At 39.3% G+C, this 22,159-nt stretch overlaps 2 protein-coding genes across 2 annotated transcripts; one reads left to right on the plus strand and one right to left on the minus strand.

Annotated features, from left to right (window-relative positions):
- Positions 1 to 3,514: 3,514 nt before the first annotated feature.
- LOC101853563 (allatostatin-A receptor-like) lies at positions 3,515 to 6,454 on the plus strand. Its single transcript, XM_005100283.1, has 4 exons — positions 3,515 to 3,728; positions 4,010 to 4,119; positions 4,941 to 5,045; positions 5,822 to 6,454. Exons 1-4 carry the CDS (start codon positions 3,515 to 3,517, stop codon positions 6,452 to 6,454), a joined length of 1,062 nt encoding a protein of 353 aa, XP_005100340.1.
- An 8,340-nt stretch (positions 6,455 to 14,794) lies between these two features.
- LOC101853795 (allatostatin-A receptor-like) lies at positions 14,795 to 21,541 on the minus strand. The gene is made up of 5 exons (XM_005100284.1): positions 21,328 to 21,541; positions 20,493 to 20,602; positions 16,559 to 16,564; positions 16,015 to 16,119; positions 14,795 to 15,427 (listed from the first exon to the last, which is right to left on the minus strand). The coding sequence occupies exons 1-5, from the start codon at positions 21,539 to 21,541 to the stop codon at positions 14,795 to 14,797; spliced, it is 1,068 nt and encodes a 355-aa protein (XP_005100341.1).
- Positions 21,542 to 22,159: the final 618 nt, after the last annotated feature.

Raw genomic sequence — 22,159 nt, forward strand, 5'->3', positions numbered from 1 at the left:
ATGTACTTTCCGCTTGATGGCATCTCAGGGTGTATCAGAATATTCTGGCAAATTCTAATGTCTCAGCACAACACATAACACATGACGACACAGGACGTGGCGGAAAGCAACCATCTACAAGGCCAAGGCTGTTAGGGCAGGGCCGGAGAAGGTCATCCCACGAATGTCCGTCTTCCTGACAATTTCGTTGTAGATTCTGCACGCAAGATAAACACTGTTAATGTTTAACAAAAAGTCGTAGAGAAAAACATATCTTTGGTCCTAAAAAAATCACCAGACCAGTATGCAGGGAGTACTCCACCCCATACGAGCATCAGTATGGGAAAGGTTAAGTAATATGAAAAAATGCAAAAGAGAAGCTGACGACCGTTAACAATTACACGTCAACCAGAGCCAGAGAAGATTCAGCCTGGTATTCAGGGATCTATGGTAATGGAAAGACACAAAGCAACTCTGGAGGGAGCAGAAGCTCGCTTCTTTTCGTGCAGTCATTGTGACCGATGTTTTTGGGCACGTTCTGAGATAGAATTCACCCTCGTGGGCCTTTGCTTTGTATCATATGAAAAGGTGAACATTAACACGGCTGACGTGTGTCTTTATAATAATTACATGAATTTCCTCAAGTTTAGCAAATGAAGGATTTGAAAAAGAAAATCAAGACGGCAATTAATTGTTTAGCCAACATCACAGCCCTCTGTGACGGAACAGTTCCAGCTACAACTGTAGTCGTTTACCTCCAACATGACCACTCCGGCACCTTCACTAAATCTAAGCATATTTATTTTGTTTTCCACGATATTCTAAGTAAAGACCCAGGGACCACGCTTCTCAACTGGTGTACACCTTTTAAATCTAGGGTAAAACAATATTACTAAAGCATAGACATTGAGCGAAATGCTTTTTCAAAGAATTTGAGAGGAGCAGCATCACTGTAAGACAATGTAGTAGGTTACACAAGTCGAGAACGCTTCCGAAAAATTATGAGCTTATCCCTAAATTTCTCTTGATTTCTGAAAACAAAATTTGTAGAGTGGGTAGGTAATGTTTTGCGAAAGCAAAGTCTAGTACCAAAAGTCTGTCGCTTCAGTATCAAGGCCAAACTAATAAATGTCGTTCTTTTTAAAATTTATGATGCTTTTGGCCTTATCGTGAGATTAACAAAATCATAGCTTTTAATAGAAAGCCAGGGACTAAGAGATATCGAAATATGTTCACACGAGTTATCACGTACACAGTACAAATACATTCGTTTCAGACTGCAAACATTCTTTTATTTTTGCTTGCTACCCCTGACACCTATTCCTTTAACTTTAAGGACTTAGGGGCGCACACATAATTTGTCCGAACAAGGACAGACCAGAAGACATTTTGCCGCGAATTTAAAACCATCGAATGGAAATCGGAAACAAGAATTTGCATGATTCAGAGCTTGAGTGATGTTGCCTGCCATTTTAAGTTCCAGGTAAAGGAAACAGAACTGAACTGAACTATCTGCATGGAAGACTGAGATGTGATTTTCTCTGTTCGAAATGCCCCTAAACAGAGTGTCCTCATTGTTATTGCCATTCTATCAACTTACAAAAGCATGTCCTTTTCCTGGATATAAAAATGTAATTCTTGAATACTTTAAAGGTTAGTGAGTTTTGATTTCAGTATTGGAATGTTTCGTTGGAATCAAAATAGGCCATTTTTTCTGCCAGACAAAGATTTCTCCTAGCAGTCTGTACCTGGGCCACGTCTGCTCCATGAATGAGGGAAGATGTTATTATGTTGTAAAAGCAATCGATGCACGAAGTGGGACAAAATAGAGAAAGATTTTGAACCCCAGAATTGATCATGCCTACTTAAATCTAATTCCCCGAGTCGAACTAAAATGTCGTTCTATGAGTACAAAGCGTTCATTGGCCGTCTTGTTTGATAAAAAATGTCTTTATTCAAAAAATTGATTCGTTACTCTTACCAGTACGATCATACTGGCAAAACTTTTTGAAGTTGGTTGGCAATCGCCTTGTTTTTATTACTTTTCAAACAGTGGGGACTTGTTCAAATAAATCGATTAGCAACACTTTAGGCCACATTTCGATGCAGCAGATAATAATAGGGTACACAGTGTCACGAGGAAACCCCCCACCATCAAAATGTGCTATTCGTACTATTTAATGGGGCTTTACTTTCTTAAACGGTGTTGACAAATGTAAGCACCTTTCATCGTCATCATGTGTTTATGGTTTTCCGGTATGTAATTTCTACTTTGACTATATTGATCGTTCCGTATTTTCTCCAAATTTGTAGCTATGGAAAATGAAACAAAAAATTATGAAGTAAACCATCTTAGAATTTACTAATATCATTAAAATATCCCAAGCGTCTTTGTCTAAGGTGTATATTGGCATATCCATAAATAGAGACCTCGTTACTATGTAAGGAAAGTACCTTAATATCATATTATAAGGACGAAGCAGAAGCAGGTGGATGGGGACTTCTGAAGCTAGAAGAACACATTTTATTTAAAGTTAGAACAACTCTGAAGTACGTTCACTTACAATATTGTTATCCAAGTGAAAACATGTACTCTCAATGATTTTAAATATAAAATTACTTACGCTTTCTGAGTACGCCTATGCTTCTGATTTTCCGAATCAATGATCAACAGGCCTACATGCTCTCTAGTTTGTGTGCAGCCTTGGGTTGTCTTGTAATCCCTTGATTTGTATTTTATATGTTCGGTTTATTGTGGGATATTCTCGTTGTGTCTTCATATTTTCCTTTTTCTTTAGTTAGTTCACAAAGCTATGTTGTTGGGCCTTTTTTTTGTCTTGTTTGTTTGTTGTTGTTGTTTTGTTGGGGGTTTTAAATTAAATTTTAATTTTAATTTTAATTTTTTCATTCATTTTTTTTGGGGGTGGGGGGTGGGGGGTAGGGGAGGCGGTTCTTCTTTTTTCTGCGTTTCTCGTATATAAATATTTATCTTCATTTGTTCATTCGTGTCACTATTTAGCTTCGTGGTAGACTAGTAGTTATGGTACCAGACTAGCAAGCTCATGAAATTTCGGATTTGAAGGTTCCAGAACCAGCTCAGTCCGAGATTGTGTCCATGGAAAAAGACACTTTTCATGAATTTTTCATTTCGCTGGATCATATTGGAGACAGAAGTTGAATTTGGAGTTCTCGCCTCCTAAATAATCTGATAGTATTGTCAATGACGTTAAAAACTTGCACAGTTACGAAATTTCTTGATTTTCGTCTTCTGCTAATTAAAAAACGAAATAAAATGGAATTAGGGAAAATAGCCCATAACAAACAAACTATATTCTCTGTATTGTCTTTTTTTTGTTCATGCGCTTGAATTCCATATATTATTATAATGTTCTGTTTAGAATTAAACTAGTCAAAATACACAAAAAACCAACAACCAACAAACAAAAAGCTAACAAGCATATTTCTATATATTCTTTTGTATAATATTACAGCGATTTCGCTTTTAATTCCAGTCCATTCAACAAGGGAATTAACCATGCATAACTTCAAGACCAACAACTCGTGCCAGACGATAGAACTTGCTTCAGACGTCGGTCTGGTGAGCGATGACGTCAAACTCCTCTTCCAAATGGTGAATTTCGCCATCATCTGTCAGATCATCGACGTCTTCGGCACCGTCACCAACATCATCAACATCATCGTGTTTGTCAAGCTAGGATTCAGTGACCCCGTCAACGTCAGTCTGCTCGGTATGATGGTCGGTCGTTGACTGCTGGTGTGTTTATGGTTGCGGTTCGGTTTGCTTAGATCTAGCTCTTCGAAAACACGCCTTCTGGTTGTCCTTCGGTAACATCTGAAAACACGCTGATTTGGGGCACTTTAAAAAAAAGAAGCATACCTTCATTTTACGTACAGATGATCTGAAACATTAAAAAACCCAACTATAAAAATGTGTATATTATGAAACAGGACATATTATCTACCCGCTTGTCCCTATAAAAGCTAAGATGATATTTCGATGTTTCTACAGGTCTGACCATCTCCGATCTCGGGTGTCTGGTGACTCTCATCTGGCACAACATTTGCTATAATCCCCTCTTCAATGAGATGGACCTTCCATTCGATCCTATAGACGTACAGGTATCTGATTCTCTTAATAATATTCGCTGAGGGGAAATGTATATGATGTGAACTCATTTCTTTTCTACTCTTGAAAGTGAATAGATAGATAGATAGATAGATAGATAGATAGATAGATAGATAGATAGATAGATAGGTAGATAGATAGATAGATCATTTAGGAGATTGGCTTCGACCCTGCCTGTCAGGGCTAACACCGACTGGGAGGGATATAACATGCCAGCAGAAAGACCGAGGTACTCGATTAAAATTCTCCCCACATGGGAATTAAACTTGAGTCTTCTGCATGAGACATTGTTGCGCCAAACAGCTATTCTTCAGATGCCGATAAAGGAGATTTAATTTTGAAAAAAAAATATTATGCTCGTAACGTCTCTCCACTATGGCTTTCTGTTTTTACATGTATATGTCTGCCAGATTGTGGGATAGCTTTAATTTTGCACTATATTATACATTTTGTACACTTGGATACAGTTCAACATAATTCAGCCTGTCTTTGTCGTACCTGGAGGTGTCATCTCTGACTCAGAGGTTAACGTGTAATGACCCTCCAGCCTTCACGGTCGCGAGCTGATGTTGCACATTCTGCTATATCCAGGCCAGGCCTTCATCCACATTACTGTTTGTTTTCCCCTGACTCTCGTGCCCAGCATCCTTCCTTCAAGCACCTCTTTCACAATGGACTGGTGTCGTTTTAAATGACCAAATTATTGCATTTTTCTACATTAAAATTTTATTTTGTCTTTTAACATAATATAAAGAATCTGACACACCTCGTAGTTCGTCTTTTTAAAATTTCCCACATCAAATCTGACCCCTAGTACCTGACAGCTGGTTGGCCTCACGTGACCTTCACACGTATCACCGCCTGGATCACAGCGTTCATTACGTTCGAGCGGTGTTTGTGTATTGCCTTACCTCTGAAGGTAGGTCTTTGAAAGACCATAGAAAACTCATTATCATCTTCTTATCTGTCTGTTTGTCTACCTTACACTCCATAAGGTCTGTCGATCTGTCTACCTTTGAGTCTCTTTACTTGAACGCCTATGTATCCCTTATGTATTCTTTTTTTCTGGCTCAAACATAATGTTATTTTATTGCATTGCTTGGCAACACCTACCGCCTTACAAATCCTGTATTTCTTTCTTTGTTTGTTTGTTTGTTTGTTTGTTTGTTTTTAGTTTGTTTGTTCCTTTCTCTATTTCTTTGGGATCTCTTTTCCTTGTGAGGGCGCCTGGTCAATGATTGGGGTTGTCTGAAAGAAGATAAATCAAGAAAACACAGTTTAGTTAAAAAGTAAAAAAACAACAAATTAATAGAATAGCCTATATTTTAAGTGACCAACGTGATCTCTTATATTCTCGCGCTCTCTCTCTTTCTCTTTCTCTGTCCCTCTTTCTCTCTCTCTCTCTCTCTCTCTCTCTCTCTCTCTCTCTCTCTCTCTCTTTCTCTCTCTCTCTCTCTCTCACTCTCTCTCTTTTTTTCTTTATCTTAAAGGGGCTGGGTGTGGGAGTATTAGATTTGTTTCTATCATGTTACAACAGTGCGTGTCCTCATAAGAACCCAGAGAGCAAATTTTAATGAATTGGTTTGGGAAAGTGTTGTTACGTTAGTCTTCCATTGTGAGGGGTGCATGACTTCCAAACACCGTTTGTTGTTCAAGCACATATTCAATGCCACCCACGTTTTCTTCTATACACAGGTGAAAAACATTATCACGCCAAAACGAGTGGCCATCGTCATCGTTTGCCTTTTCATTATTCTCATCGCAAGTGTTTCCCCAGTTTATTACGTGAACAGGATCGGGCCCAAGCTTTCCCAAAAACGAAACAGAACAGTGATAGGACTTCTTTTTACTGAAGATCGCGAAGAAGTGGAAGCAATTTCCTTCGCTGTGAACAACGTCATCGTACCTTTCTGCGCCTTTTTTGTCGTCATCGTCTGCACTGTGACCTTGGTCGTCAAGCTCCGCAGCAAAACAAAATGGAGAAAGGAAACAGCATCTGCGGGGAAATCCGATAATTTCTCTGGTCGTGATCAAAAAGTGACAAAAATGGTGATGATGATTTCTACTTTATTCATCGTCTGCTTCACTCCTGTTTCTGTTATGTTCATTGGAATGACAGTGGAACCTGAACTTTCTATAGACGGGCAATATCGTAACTTGTTCTTTATTCTTTTTTCCTTTGGCTTTATCCTTGAGTCTACAAATTCTGCTCTGAACATTTTCATATACTATGAAATGAGCTCCAAATACAGGACTGTATTCAATCACACCTTTAGAAGAAAATGTGCTAGCCGAGCAAAAGACAACGAGGCTTCATCTGATCTCTGAATAAAGAACAGCGAAGCTCGGTACCACGAGTTTTGGATTACCCGTTCCATTGATGGGATTAGCTACAGTCATATAAATCAGATAACGCTCAATTAATGCCCCGATCCCAGGTCTGTAACCTACTGCTACCTGAACCTAAACCATACGTGTGGTGTAGATACTTGGATGTCTGGCAATTCCTTTACTGCTTATCATAATGCAACTTATGTGCTGAGTCAGAGACAAACATATTATTATAACATTGCTCTTACTCATAGCTTTTTTATAAAGACTGATTTTCGCTTTCATTCTTCTCAGTTTCGATCACTTGCCACCTGTGGGCACTGATATAAATGACAATACTATTGTGTTTGAAGAATGAGATGCTAGGTGTTTGTTTAGAGGTGTCAATGTAAGGAGGGAGTGGTACAGACATCATAAAATCAAAATTTCTACAAATGTTTTCAGCGCAGCTAAGCTTTGTTTGAACCTATACATGTACTATAAGCAACATAATGTTTTTGTTGAACCACATTTTTTCTTCTTTGGAAAAGCTTAGATATTATTGTCCCTATTCGAAAGAGAGGGAAAAAAGATTCTGTTTCTTATGAACTATTTTAACATGTTTTGAAAAGGCTGCTAACATACATCAAACATAATATACTGTGTTGCAAAAAGTTCTGTCACACCAACATTAAAAGTACAATAACTCATTTACTTTTCAACATAGCCTAGAGGAATTTGGTAGTCGCTATCTTTACTCATTTTCTGGCAACATGACACGGAAAGAATTCGCAAATATCTTTCCTTATTCAATGGAGATAATTTACGTGATTCAAAGCACATTGTGTGTATAAGAAGCGTTGATTTCAACGCAGACCGAGAGAAATCAATACTAACACGTTGTCCATGTACTGCATCCGGTTTATGATTTCTTTCGTCTGCTCTTATACAAGAAGTCTCGTACGTCGTAAGTCACACAAGTCATACTTTTAATTTTTATTACAATTCTTATGCTGTACCGAGAATTCTCGGAATATAATGAGTGTTACAGAACTTTTGCAACTCATCAAACCTGTTCAGGATACTCAATATACTTAGAGGAGAGAATTGCTGAAGACGCCATTTTAGGATGTCTTGACAACGTCTACAGACACTTAAACGAACTAAAACATACTGCCAAATTTTGTTCGTCAAACTTTCTTCATCCTACTTTTACGGTGCTCGCTTCTGAATAAGGTCATATGAGCGAGGGGTTACATTAATATTTTCAGCTGGTAGGAAGTTTCGAATTTTGCCCGGGTGGCGTCGAAGCCTACTCTTACTGATTTTGGACTACTAATTGGGATCTTTAACGAGCGCAACTTGCACCCGGGACTCCCGAGATTTTTTCGCCCTCATCCGAGAAGGCTAGGTGCAGATCTTTCCTACCAGAAGATCAGGGGTGTGGCTGTTAGACAACTGGAAGAAGGCGCCAAGGAGTAGCAGTAAAAAGGCTGCAGAAAGAGACGGGCCCAGAGGAGGGGGCAAACGAGGTGAAGGGGTGGGGGTAGAAAGTGGAGACAAAAGCAGACGACAGAACATTGCTAGAGAGCAGGAAAGGAGGTGACCGTAGGCAATTTTTAGAGAGAAAAATTTCAATCGCTATCTGGATTTGTACCCTGGACCTACTGAATGAGAGCCGAACACCTTAAACCTTAGGCCACGAAGCCCCCCTCCCACCCCTCCACTCAGCCTTTACTATTCTCCATCCATACATCATTTCAAAGAATCTAGAACACGTAGGTGTAAACGTGAGTTTAACATCATAGATAGTGACTTTCTGCAGTTTTTCTACTGCTACTGCTTGGCTCTTTCTTACAGCTGTCTTTCAAACACATCCTTGATCTTATGGTAGGAAAGATCAACACCTAGCCTTCTCGGACAAGGGCGAAAAATCTCGGAAGTCCCGTGTTTGCGCACGTTAAAGATCTCTTGGTGGTCCAAAAAATCGATTTTGTTTTTGTTTTTGTAAGTGTTCTACGGCGCTCGCAACTGCATAAGGTCATATGAGCCCGCGGGACACATTAAACTTTTTCAGTTGGTAGGAAATTTTGATTTTTGCCCGGGTGGTGGCCGACGCCTACTCTTATCGATTTCAGACCACCAAGTGATCTTTAACGTGCGCAACTTGCACACGGGCCCTCCGAGACTTTTTACCCTTGTTTAAGAAGGCTAGGTGTAGATCTTTCCTACCAGAAGATCAGGGGTGTGGTAGAAAGACAGCAGTAAGAAGAAGCCAAGGAGTAGCAGTAAAAAGGCTGTAGAAAGAATCAGGAGCCCAGAGGGGGCAAAGGAGATGAGGGAGTGGGGGAAGAAAGAGGAGACGAAAGCAGACGACAGAACATTGGTAGAGAGCAGGAAAGGAGGCGAAAGGAGATAAATTTAGAGAAGAAAATTTTTCGGTCTCTACCCGGATTCGAACCTGGGACTTTTGAATGAGAGGCCAACACCTTAACCTCTAGGCCACGAGAGCCCCCTCCCCCACCCCCACCCCCAAATCGATACGAGTAGGCTTCGGCCGCCACTCGGGCAAAATTCAAAATTTCCTACCAACTGAAAATGGTACGTATGTCCCGCGCGCTCATAATATGACCTTATGGACATGCGAGCGCCGTAAAACACTTACCCTCAAAATGTAGATACGGAACTTTCCTATCAACTATTCTTAGAGTGTTAAACTGAAAAATTCGTCATTGACCCACATCCTAATTAAGGATTGTAGGGCTTCTTCACAGTATATAGTTTGTCGCGAATGTTGTTTACACAGGACATAAACTACTGCCAAAATTATTTTTAAAAATCAAGTTAATAAAATTTGCTCACGATTCAACCATAATCAGGCTAATTCAGACTGACCATGACAAACTTCTTTTGTCGAAATTTCATAGCAAATTCTCTCGGTTGTGAGAAACTCATTATCTGCTTCTAAATCTGTTTAATAAATAAATAAATAAAATAATAAATTAATAAAAGAACATGTTGTCCACTTAAGATGCAGCCACTCCAAAGTAAAATTGAAAACTAAGAGCTAGTGTCATATGTGAGGCAGTGCGGTGGAATCAGGCTCTCGTCAATTTTTGGGCATGTAGAGTTATTGGTATTATCTTAAAGCTTATTCACTTGTCTTTATTTGGATGAAAAAAAATATCCGTTCATCTTGAATACAAAATCGAGATATTTGCGAATGAAGGAGGTGAGGGTCACCTGTTTTCAGAGGTAAAATTAGTGAGAAAATGGCCCCCAAAGATTAGTTATTTCCTTAGCTTAAGAGTCCGTGGTAACTGAAAATTTAATTTTTTTGTGCCTTTAATCACCGCTTTTCAGAAAAATCCACACAGAAAAGAGTTCTTTAATGGGCATGAAAGGTGTTGAACCAAAAACAAAAAATTTGATAAAAATTCACAAACCTGGGGAACAATAAAATTTTCTTCACTTTGATTATTTTGACGAGAGCCTGATTCCACCACCCTGCCTCGCATATTATATTAATAACAATATCATGTACTGTTAAACCTCGTTATACCGACGGCCTTGGGACTAGCGTGAAGTTGGCTGTACAGCTGCGCTGGCGGTACAAAGGGATAGCACGGATAACTATCTTGACTAGTGGTAGAGACTATATACAAACTGAAATTTTCAGCCGAATCCCAAGCTGGGATATATTATGTGTCAAGGACCTAGCTTGTAGCCGAACATTTTTAAAACGTGATTCTCATCAGTCTTCCGGCAGCCTCTGACCTTCCACGAAGTATTGTGAGTCCTCAAAAGGTAAAATACTCACGGGCGCCCGCCAGCCATTTGGAAATCGGGTTGATATCTGGTGAAGCAAGATGTTTGGAGACTGGCCGAGGTGGAGCAGTTCCTTTGACGTTTCTTCTGACCACTTCATGATTATACCCCAATTTTAAAATTTTGACTAAATCCTAATAATAGCAGTACGTCTAATTTCATAAGCAGCGTAAATCAGGAGGAAATAGGCGACAAACGCGGGAGAGAGACTATCAAACAGCCACCGAATGAGGGTCGTAGGTCCTGTGTAGTTGTACCTCTGGCGGTACAACGGGGCAAAATTACATTCGTTTGATAGGGACCATACAACTGAGACAGTTGGCAGATGACAGATGGCGCTGTAAAGCTGCAAATATTAATGTTTATGTTGGTTTTCTTTTTGTACACTGGCAAAACCTGGCGGTAAACGGGACTGGGGGTCCAACGAAAGGGGGAAAGGGTGGGGGGTGGTGGTGGTACAGAGACGTTGGGCTGTATTTGAGGGATTTCATAAGACAGCAAACTAGACATGTATGCCAACACTTCTCTCCTGAATAAATATGAACTAACGATTAGTTGTTTTATTTTGTTTTGTTTTGTTTTGTTTTGTTTTGTTGTTGTTGTTGTTTTTGTTTTTGTTTTTGTTTTTGTTTTTGTTTTGTTTTTGGGGTTGTTGTTTTTTTTTTTTGGGGGGGGGGGCTCAATATATTCTACTTTCAAGTTGATAATTCATTACTGTCTGTACTTTATTATTGAACCAGAGAAAGTGTAGTCACTTAATCTGTACGACGGCATGGGTCGGAAACACAAGACGTTACTAAGAAGAATTGTAATGTTCTATCTACTCAGTACCTAGTTTGGGGAAGTTTGACATAATATTATGTTGAGCATCACTACATGTCCATATTTTTCGAATGCAGTTCTTTGAATATCTTGGCAACGACTCCGAATAATCTTCTGATTTTGATAGAGCAGATAGAACATCTGGTTTCTGTCGTTATGGTCTTAGTAATAATAATAATGATGAGAATAATAATAACTATAATAATAATAATAATAATAATAATAATAATAATAATAATAATAATAATCATAATCATAATAATAATAATAATAATAATAATAATAATAATAATAATAATAATAATATAATAATAATAATAATAATAATAATAATAATAATAATAATAATAATGATAATAATAATAATAGTAATTGCATTTATATAGCGCATTTCCACGCTCTATAGCATGCTTCTACGACATATTGTTTTAAAGTTTAAAAATCTTCTTTCATTTCTATAGTTGATTGTTTAGTATATCATGCAGTGATAGAATTAATGTAAACGAAAATTCGAAAGGCAATGACATTTTGCCAAAACAGCGGGTTTTTAATTGTTTGATAAAGTGATGCCCAAACTTCAAAATGATGTAATTATTTGATGATCATTTATTCAAGCTGATATAGGCCTAGATCTAGATCTAGATCTAAGTGGCTTCCGCGATTTAGTTGTGTTGTAGATAATCCATCATAATTTTGAGAATTAAAACCTAGTGTCCACTGTCCACCCACTGTGTTTATCTGGTGTGTTGATACTATGTCTGGACGGAAAAAGCGCTCATATGACCTTACGCAGTTGCGAGCGCCGTATAACACTAGGAACACCCCCCCCCCACACACAAAACCAACAAAATAACAGCAAACACACAAACAAACAAACAAAAAAACCCAAACAGGTTAGATGTAAGTTTGCTTCCTGTTTAAAAACTTTTTTTTTTACTAACCATTTCATAACCATAAACAAAAGTATGTGGGTTTTATCATAGACAACAAACTCGACTGGCATGTCAGCACTTCTCTCCTGCATGAACAAGTGAACAAAAACCTTTTCTTTTCTAGGAAGCTCGAATATCTGGGGTGATTAAGGCATATAACTGAGAAAAATGTTATGTACATTTTAAGACTTTTTTTCGGTATCAAAAAGGATTTTAAGTAATTTTGCGATGAGTAATCAATTAGGGGTGTATTTACATAAAAATAGCTCAGCAAGAACATTTTGGGTTGACCTGAGACTTGTTATTAAGATGGCTCCGCCTACATTTGACATCGGCCTCTGCAAGATTTCTTTAAATGTTGGTGAATACCTCAGAATTTATTGCACTTAAAATGTTATAAGTTGAAGATTAGGCTCTTTGATAGTCAGATGAACCATAGAAGTCGTGTAGTATTTGAAAGAAAATATATAAGTTAAGGTTTTGACATAGGGTGCCTTTGCGTGTATTATTTGTGTGTATTATTTGCGTGTATTATTTGTGTGTATTATTTGCGTGTATTATTTGTGTGTATTATTTGCGTGTATTATTTGTGTGTATTATTTGCGTGTATTATTTGTGTTTATTATTTGCGTGTATTATTTGTGTGTATTTTTTGCGTGTATTATTTGTGTGTATTATTTGTGTGTATTATTTGCGTGTATTTTTTGTGTGTATTATTTGTGTGTATTATTTGTGTGTATTATTTGTGTGTATTATTTTATTTGCGTGTTAACTTTTCAGGATCAGAAACGGGCTGCATGCATTTATTAATTATGGCCACTGATCTCGCCAGGGGCTTATTTAGTTACAGTACCGGTACGTTTTCAATCATCAGCAACTTTTGATCTATCTTACAAGTTACTGTCACATGTTGAAAAATGGAACCAGTGTCTTGACAAATTACAATAAATATTGTAATAAACAATTATTTTTTTTATCTGGGGTATCCAGTCATCACTTTTATGTTTGTTTGTTTGTTTTTGTTTTGTTTTGTTTGTTTTTGGGTTTTTTTTTCAGTTTCAGACCGATTACACATTGAAAAGACAACATGCCAATGGATCTAGAAATCGAAGCCTGGGGCGCAAGTATACACCAGAATCTCCGATGATGTTCTGTCATCGAACATCCTTTTGAAAGTTCTCAGAGAGAGGAAGCTAATAAACGCACTCGCACTGGTACCGGTATTTCTGTTTCGGTTGGGGGGGGGAGGGGGGGGGGTCATTCTCTAATCTTGAAATGGCAATCTGGCTGCTCCTGTAAAGAGCCCTCGTTGCAGAAGGATAGATGTGGTCCCCTGGAAGAGCATCGGTGATGATCTTTAATGCAGGGTCGTCTACATTTGCTTGTTATTAAGGCAGACAGGTACAACAAGATGACGAAGAGCTTCTAGGAAAGAAATTTCTCTCCTCAAACTCGGAGTCCGAGACTGGAGTTGAAAACCAGAGACAAACTGGGACCTGTTTGAAGACCTCGATGAGACAAATTCTAATAAACCTTAAGAACTGTAGATTAGATCTATTACGGTACCGGTAAATCTACATCAAGCAACTCCATGCATGTGCTGTATTGGTATTTTTTATCATGCAGGAAATATTGCAACATTAATTCGTTAAAATTTGATAAGTAATTACCGGTACTTCAACCATAATACCTCCAATTGTGTTTGCTATGTTAAAAGAGAACTTTTTGAGGGTGCCTGAGTCAGTCTATGCAGGGGGGGACTAAGGTATACCACTCTTTTCCCTTATATTTTTGAAGAATTGGAGATATTTTTCCCCCAAAAGATTCTGAATTGATACTTTAATTCAACCATCCCCCGTATTTGATCCCAGAAATATTAATTATGAATCTTAAACGCTATAAAAGGTGCCCTAGTCACCCCAGTTTACCGTTTAAAAATATTATTGGTAATTGATGTCCATATTCTATTGTTCAGCCATAGAAAGTATGATCACTTTCTGTAAGGCAGCAGGGTCCAGGAACACAAGAAATCCAGATAAAGAAAAATTGAATAGATTAATACGGAACGCATGCAAAATTCCAAAATCTATATTTCCTCTACTTCAATGAATTATACATTATTGCTTGCAGTGGAAAAACAATTCCATCTTTTTGGACAACCAAAATATTCATCTTATCTTATCATATCTTATCTTATAACAACAGGAGTCAAAGCTACTGGTCTCAACTTCTCTCTTTGGAAGAGGTACAGGGAAAATGTGAGCATGTCCAAAGAGGGAGCAATTTGTGTTAGCAAAAATAAGTTTATTATTGTATAGATGTAAACAAATCTGAGCTCTGCTGAACATGTTTGCAAAGGATGTTTGGTTTCGCACCCTGCGGACCACGCTTTCTCCTGGCGTTCTCGCCTCCAAAGACACACCTTACCACTCATTCTCCAAACTCAACAACAGTATTATCATTTATCTCAGAGTTCACAGGTGGCAAGGGATCAAAATTGTGAAGAAAGAAAGCTAAAAACAGTCACTACAAAAATATGATTTAAAACTAACACAATATGCTTGTCTTAAACTCAGCAACTGGGTTAAAATAAGCTGTGAAACGATTGCCAAACGTCCCAGTGTCTGCGCCACACATTTGGGTTATGCTCAGATAGTGGTACATACCGTAGACAGGGATATTACTTGAACATCATCTGATTAAAACGACTGTGGCTAACCCCATCTATGATAAGGGTAAACCAAAACTCGTGGTGCTGGGTATGATTGTTCTTTATTCATGGATCAGAAGACGCCTCAGTATCTTTGACGGGGCTTCCACATTTTCTTCTAAAGGTCTGATTGAATACAGTCCGGTATTTGGAGCTCATTTCATAGTATATCAAAATGTTCAAAGCAGAATTTGTAGACTCCAGGATATAGCCAAAGGAACAAAGGATAAAGAACAAGTTACGATATTGCCCGTCTACAGAGAATTCAGGTTCTACGATCATCCCAATAAACACAACAGAAACAGGGATGAAGCAGACGATGAATAAAGTAGAAATCATTGTCACCATTTTTGTCACTTTTTGATCACGAGTAGAGAGATTATCGGATTTCCCCGCAGAGGCTGTTTCCTTCCTCCATTTTGTTTTGCTGCGGAGCTTGACGACCAAGGTCACAGTGCAGACGATGACGACAAAAAAGGCGCTAAAAGAAACGAATACGTTATTCACAGCGAAGGAAATTGCTTCCACTTCTTCGCGATCTTCAGTAAAAAGAAGTCCTATCACTGTTTTGTTTCGTTTTGGGGAAAACTTGGGCCCGATCCTGTTCACTTGGTAAATTGGGGAAACACTTGTGATGAGAACAATGAAAAGGCAAACGATGACGATGACCACTCGTTTTGGCGTGATAATGTTCTTCACCTGTATACAGAAGAAAACATGGGTGGCATTGAATATGTGCTTGAACAACAAACACAATGGAAGACTCATGTTGCACCCTACTGAAGCCAATTCATTGAAATGTACCCTCTCAATCCTTGGTGTCCGTATATGTCATAACGGTGTAGCAATAAACCCCACCACTCCCATCCCTAAAAAAAATAATAAAGAGAAAGAAAAGAGATCACATTGATTACTTGAAATGTAGGCTATTCTATTAATTTGTTATTCTACTTTTTAACTAATCTGTGTTTTCCTGATTTATCTTTCTTTTTCAGAAAAAACCATCATTAACCTAACCCTTAGAAGGGACCAAGGAGTGAAAAAAGAACAAAAAGGAAGAAATGAATGGAGAGGCGGAAAAAATTACCAATCATTGTATTCAATTAAGTAAACAAAAGGAAAAAAACATTTAATTTTAGCCAAAAAGGATACATTAAGGGACACATAGGTGTTTAGGCAAAGATACTTAATGGCAGACAGATCGACAGACTTTATAGAGTGTAAGGTAGACAAACAGACAGATAAGAAGATGATAATGAGCTTTCTATGGTCTTTCAAGGACCTACCTTCAGAGGTAAGGCAATACACAGACACCGCTCGAACGTAATGAACGCTGTGATCCAGGCGGTGATACGAGTGAAGGTCACGTGAGGCCAACCAGCCGTCAGGTACTGGGGGTCAGATTTGATTTAGGATATAACGATATTAACTGATAATGTTGGACATTTTCTCCTCTGTTTGTCTCAAAGCATGAGTTATCCTCCGTCGGCCTGCTAGGCCAGTCACAGTTTCACCAGAGTCCCTTTAGCCAGCAACGTTTTGGGGTGACCCGGGTCGACCATCACGGCAGGCGTAACGCCTCAGTGACAACGTACTTCACCCAGACCCAGCTATCCCCTACTTTGTCCAGTTTCTACCTCCCCCGAAAAACAGTTGTGGCACAGAACGAATAGGCGAATCAATTAAAATGAAAAAGAAGATATTCATGAAATGACAGAAGTCAAAGACCGAAGAGGGCTTTATAGAATACAGGAAAGCGAGAAGAAAGACCAAAAGAATCATCAAAACTGCTAAAGAAAATGCATTGAAAATATATGTCGAGAAACTGACCAAAGTCTGCAAAGAAAACCCAAGAGAGTTTTATAAAAGTGTGAACAGCATGCGGATAAGGAAAGACCCATACAACCTGACATGCATTATAAACGATAAAGAGGGTAGTGCCATTCTCAGCAAGCATGTCATTAAGAAAAGATGGGAAAATTACTTCCAAGAACTACTCAACCCAGACCTTGCCACGGACAACAAGAAGCGTTCCAACCATCATGTGGGGAACCTACAGAACCACCAATACTTCTCAATGAAATCGAAGAGGCACTCAAAACCATCCCCAAGAACAAAGCCCCAGGATCAGATGACATCACAGTGGAAGCCATAAGAGCTTGTGGAAACACCGGCGTATTGTGGCTGAGGCGAATTTTCAATAGAGTCTGGGAGCAAAGGAAATACCCAGAAGACTTGCAGAAAGCCACTATTGAAAAATAAAGGCAACAAACGGGACTGCACAACGTACAGAAGCATCTCTTTATTAAGTCACGCAGGAAAAATTACGCAAAGATACTAGAGCAGCGGATAAGACCTATTGTCGAGAGAAATCTAAGCAAAGCTCAGTTTGGATTCCGAAAGGGAAGAGGATGCACGGATGCTGCGTCCGCATTAAGAAAGATATGCAGGAAACCAATTGAACACAACAGGAAATCCAACATCGTCTTTATAGACCAAGAGAAGGCTTTTGACAGAGTAAACCATGCAAAACTCTGGAAAACACTCCACAAGTATGGCGTCAAAGGACAAATGTTAGATATTGTGTAGAGCTCTATATATATCAACAGCAGAAGCTCAGTAAGAACGACAGAAGGCAATACAGACTGGTTCAAAGTAATATCTGAAGTACGACAGGGATGCGTTCTATCTCCCCTCCTGTTTAAAATATAAATGGACACAATCACGCAAAGACGCAAACCAAAACCCAGAAAACCTAAATGAACTTCTATTCGCAGGCGACCAATGTCTTATTCATCCAAACCAACAAAGCCTCCAAAATCACACTACCAAACTGAACAACAGCTGAGAGAAATTTAACATGAAAATAAGCACACCAAAAACAAGTTATGAAAGTGAGCGGAAACTGTAGTCCTCTGGACACCCATGTCAATAGTAAATAACTGAAACAGGTGAAGCAGTTTAAATATCTTGGCAGTTCCAAGACAGAAAAATAGAAATGCGAACTCAAAAAGCTAACGCTGTCACCTACCAGCTCGCACTCCTATCTCATCCAAACATCTCCAGGGATACAAAGAGACAGCTTATCACCTCAATATTCATACTAACATTATGCTTCCAGTGCCAGACCTGGACATTAAGTAAAACCCATGAAAGCTAAATCACAGCATGCGAAATGAAAAGCCTGCTCAAAACCCTTAACATCACAAGACGAGACAAGCAGAGAAATGAAGAAGTGAGAGCAGCTATCGGCATTGAGTCCTTCCTGCATTACATAGAAAGACAGATAATAAAATGGTTCGGCCACCTGTTACGTGTGTCACCTGGCCAGCCAGCCTCGAGAGCCTACAACACCAAGCACTTTGGCTATGAAGGAAGAGGAACACCACCCAGAAGGTGGATCGATGGGTGTTAAGGAAACCCTGAGAAAACATAATAATATCCCAACTGAAAGAGCTGCGGAGCTGGCCCACCATAGAAAACTGCGACTTTCCCCGACGCTTAACAGCAAGAGAGGATTAACCACTTCCCTACTAGGCCCGAGAATTGGGTGATAAGGCAAATCTTCGACAAAAAGCGTATTCCAGCCTTCCATAAATGATAATTTATAGAGGAAAAAATAATTCATTGTAGGCGACTTTTTAGTTTGATTTTAGATTTTTGGTAGATCTATCGTCGTGGGTGGTGGGCGGGTGCTCTGGTGTGGTTTGCTCCTTCTTTCCAAATAAACAGCTATCGCCTTTATCTCTCCTCCTTTTTTATGGTGGTTACTCTCTTGTTAACTCTAATCTTCGGCACTTATGTGACCTTATTGTGTTGCAAATGCCGTAAAACTCTTACTTGGACTAAAAGATATAATAATATCGTCGTTGTCCACTCTCCACTGACGTCCCAAAATAACCGTCAACACTTTCAACCCCACAACGTAAAGGGACTGAGCAGATCTTGCAAAGACGACTTTTGTGTTGACAAAATTTTGCCCCCCCCCCCCCACCCTTGCCGACTCTCAAACTGTGTTTTTGTTGTTGTTGTTGTCGTCGTTTTGGTTTGTTATTTTCCTCTCAGCCTCTCGAAAATGCTTGGTGAAATCAAGGAAACATAATTACCTACCTTCAATGATTTTGAAAAAAAAAACCCCACCTCACCTTAATGTGCAGAAATAAGGCCAACAAAACCAATAGCAGACCAGATGCTTACATATTATTGCGTAGTTTGTCTTCTTTTAACGCGTGCTTGAGTTTTGTCGCAAAAAGTAGTCAATTGGAATTATCCTACTGTGATTACACATGGCGTATGCAAATGAACAAACCCGTAAAAATGAACAAATTCGTTTATCTTTAAAGTTACAGAAAATTTAAACAAACTTAAGATTTTGCACCAGCAAAACTTTATGAATAATTTTAATGCTCCTTGTGAGCACGGCAGTGGTAGTACCATAGCCAATGACGTTTTAACTGAGGCGTCGGTACTGCCAACTGTGGGCAAGGGGGGAGTTAATGAGGTGAGGCGGGTAGGGGATTGGGGTAGGGGGTAGGGAGTAGGGGGTAGGGAGTAGGGGGCAGGGGAGTGGGGTAAGGAGTGGGGGCAGGGTTGGGGGTAATAGGGGGTAAGGGTTTGGGGTCGGGAGGGGGACTGGGAGAAAGGAACAGGATACTGTAATGGGAGGGGTTGTTTGGGGAAAGTAATTGGGGTGTGGGAGAGGGATGAGGGGAAACGGAATAGGGGGAGGGGGGAGGAGAGATGGGATATACGGGGTACAGCAACATCAGAGAGATGGACTCGGGCCGGGCAGAAAAAGGGTTAAATGTGGTCACCCAAAGTACACAGAGGAGACGTGAGCCCTTCGTCGCCGTAGCAGTGAAGGGGTTTTAAAAAGTAAAATGTAAAGTAAGTTGAAAAGTTTAACTGTATCCAAATGTACATGATATGCATAAATAAATCGAAAACCCCACAACCTGGCAGAAATATCAAAATTTAAAGGATGATGTCAAGGCATTATCTCGCTGCTGTGCTGCACATCTCAGGAGACACCAGAACGGCGTGTCGGTGCATACAGTCTGGCTAATGGACCTATTTGTTACGCCATGCAAGGCTTCGACTGGAAAGGAAAATTATTATAAGACTATAACTTCAGATTAGGAACTTATTTGTTACGTAATATTTTGGAAAACTTTAGTCCACCTTCTGTAGAAGGCGTTCCCGATGTTGTTTAATACTACGTGCGAGATTTTCTGTTTCAAGGACGTTATACACGTTATTGCATGTTGAAACCCTGAAATATACAGATGATTTTTTCCACTTTTTTTTCAAGAACTGTGCCAGTTTAAATCAGATCCACCTTATATTTATGGGGCCACTTTGGTCACTCATTCTAATAACTTGAAATACTGAAGATCGTTTATTGTGAAAAGACTGCCAGTTTTAAATGTTTTCATTTCTACTCTACCGGCGTCTGTACTGTATCGGTTTGGTACTTCGCATGCAGAAAATCAGGGTTTGATTCCCGTGTGGGGAAAATTTTAATCGAGTACTTCGGTCTTTCTACTGGGATGTTATATCTCTTACAGTCGGTGTTAGCCCTGACAGGCAGGGTCGACGTCAACCTCCTAAATGATATATTTTTTCTGGACATCATCTATCTATCTATCTATCTATCTATCTATCTATCTATCTATCTATCTATCTATCCACATCCACAAATAGAACAAAACTTCACATCACAGACACCTTCTCCTTGGCGAATATTATGAAGGGAATCAGATACCTGTACGTCTATAGGATCGAATGGAAGGTCCAGCTCATTGAAGAGGGGATTGAAGCAAATGTTGTGCCAGATGAGAGTCACCAGACATCCAAGATCGGAGATGGCCAGACCTGTAGAAACGTCGAAATACATTAACTTTTTAAGGATGCACCGGACGTATATGATGTCCTATTTCATTGTACTCGTGTGTATTATGCTGTTATCTTCCTTTTTAGGTTTCAGATAAAGAGAGCAGAGTCGAAAAACTTGCATGAAGGTAATATGCTTCTTTTTTTTAAATGCCCCAAATCATCGTGTTTTAAAGGAGGCTCAGGTAGTATAGATGCATGTTGTTCGCCTCCCATTCAATAGGTACCCGGGTTTTCGAAATCTGACAGCGACAGAATTTTTTTTCTCTTTAATTTTCTCCTTTCACCTCTTTTCGTGGTCTCTAATCAGGTTTGTCATCTGCCTTATCTTCGCTTTCTGCCTTCCTCCCTTTTGCCCCTTTCTCCTGGAGTATCCTGACTTTTTCTGCTGCTACTTTTAGCTCGTTCTTACTGCTGTCTTTCTGCCACACCCTTGATCTTAACTAAATAGATAAGATTGAACGCCTAGCCTTCTCGGATAAGGGATACAAAATCTCGGAGGTCCCATGTGATAGGTGCGCACGTTGAAGGTCCCTTCGTGGTCCTTAAACCGATAAGAATAGGCTTCGGCCGCCTCGCGGGGAAAGTTCAAAATATTCTTACCAAACTCCCGCGCGCCCATATGACCTGAAAGCCTGTTTTCGAAGAGTTAAGCAAACGGAACCACAAGCATAAACACACCAGCAGTCAACGACCGACCATCATACCGAGCAGACTGACATTGACGGGGTCACTGAATCCTAGCTTGACAAACACGATGATGTTGATGATGTTGGTGACGGTGCCGAAGACGTCGATGATCTCACAGACGATGGCGAAATTCACCACTTGGAAGATGAGTTTGACGTCATCGCTCACCAGACCGACGTCTGAAGCAAGTTCTATCGTCTGGGACGAGTTGTTGGTCTTGAAGTTATGCATGCTTTTTTCCCTTGTTGAATAAATTGGAATTTAAACGTGAAATCGCTATAACATTCTAAAAAACAATAATAAGAATTATGCTTGTTAGCTTTATTTTCATTCTATTTTGTTTACTTATATTCAGAATGATATATATGGTATTCAAGCACATGATCAACTAAATAAAACAAAAGCAGAGAATCTAATTTGTTTCCAGTGAGGTTTTTTTGTTGTGGTTTATTTTTCATTCTATTTTATTTTGTTTTCAATTAACAGAAGACCAAAAAGAAGAAAGTGCGAAACTGTGTAAGTTATTAATGTCACTGACAATACTGAAAGATTGTTTAGGTGACGACATCTGCGAATTAAACGTCTGTCTCCGATTTGATCCAGCCAAATGGAACATTTGTGCAAAGTGTCTTTTTCCAAGGACACAACTTTGGATTGAGCTGAGCCTGGAACCCCCAAATCCGCAATCTCATGAACTTGCTAGTCAGATAGCCTAACCACTAGATCTAGTCTACCACGGTGCCACTTAATGACGAGAATGAAAAAGTGATATTTTTATTAATGTAATGTGCATTGAGCATTTTTAGGAAATGGAAATGCTCAGCATAATATACTATTTACTATTTCTGT

This window comes from Aplysia californica, unplaced genomic scaffold (genome assembly GCF_000002075.1).
Source record: "Aplysia californica isolate F4 #8 unplaced genomic scaffold, AplCal3.0 scaffold00242, whole genome shotgun sequence".
Taxonomy (NCBI): Eukaryota; Metazoa; Mollusca; class Gastropoda; order Aplysiida; family Aplysiidae; genus Aplysia; species Aplysia californica.

Bases quoted from the DNA above. Each gene is read 5' to 3' on its own strand.
- LOC101853563 (XM_005100283.1), top strand. From the start codon at position 3,515: ATGCATAACTTCAAGACCAACAACTCGTGCCAGACGATAGAACTTGCT. The intron at 4,120-4,940 runs GTATCTGATTCT...TCTGACCCCTAG, and splicing joins TCGATCCTATAGACGTACAG to TACCTGACAGCTGGTTGGCC. The intron at 5,046-5,821 runs GTAGGTCTTTGA...TTCTATACACAG, and splicing joins GTATTGCCTTACCTCTGAAG to GTGAAAAACATTATCACGCC.
- LOC101853795 (XM_005100284.1), bottom strand. From the start codon at position 21,541: ATGCATAACTTCAAGACCAACAACTCGTCCCAGACGATAGAACTTGCT. The intron at 20,603-21,327 runs GTATGATGGTCG...ACGTTTCTACAG, and splicing joins CGTCAATGTCAGTCTGCTCG to GTCTGGCCATCTCCGATCTT. The intron at 15,428-16,014 runs GTAGGTCCTTGA...TTCTGTATACAG, and splicing joins GTATTGCCTTACCTCTGAAG to GTGAAGAACATTATCACGCC.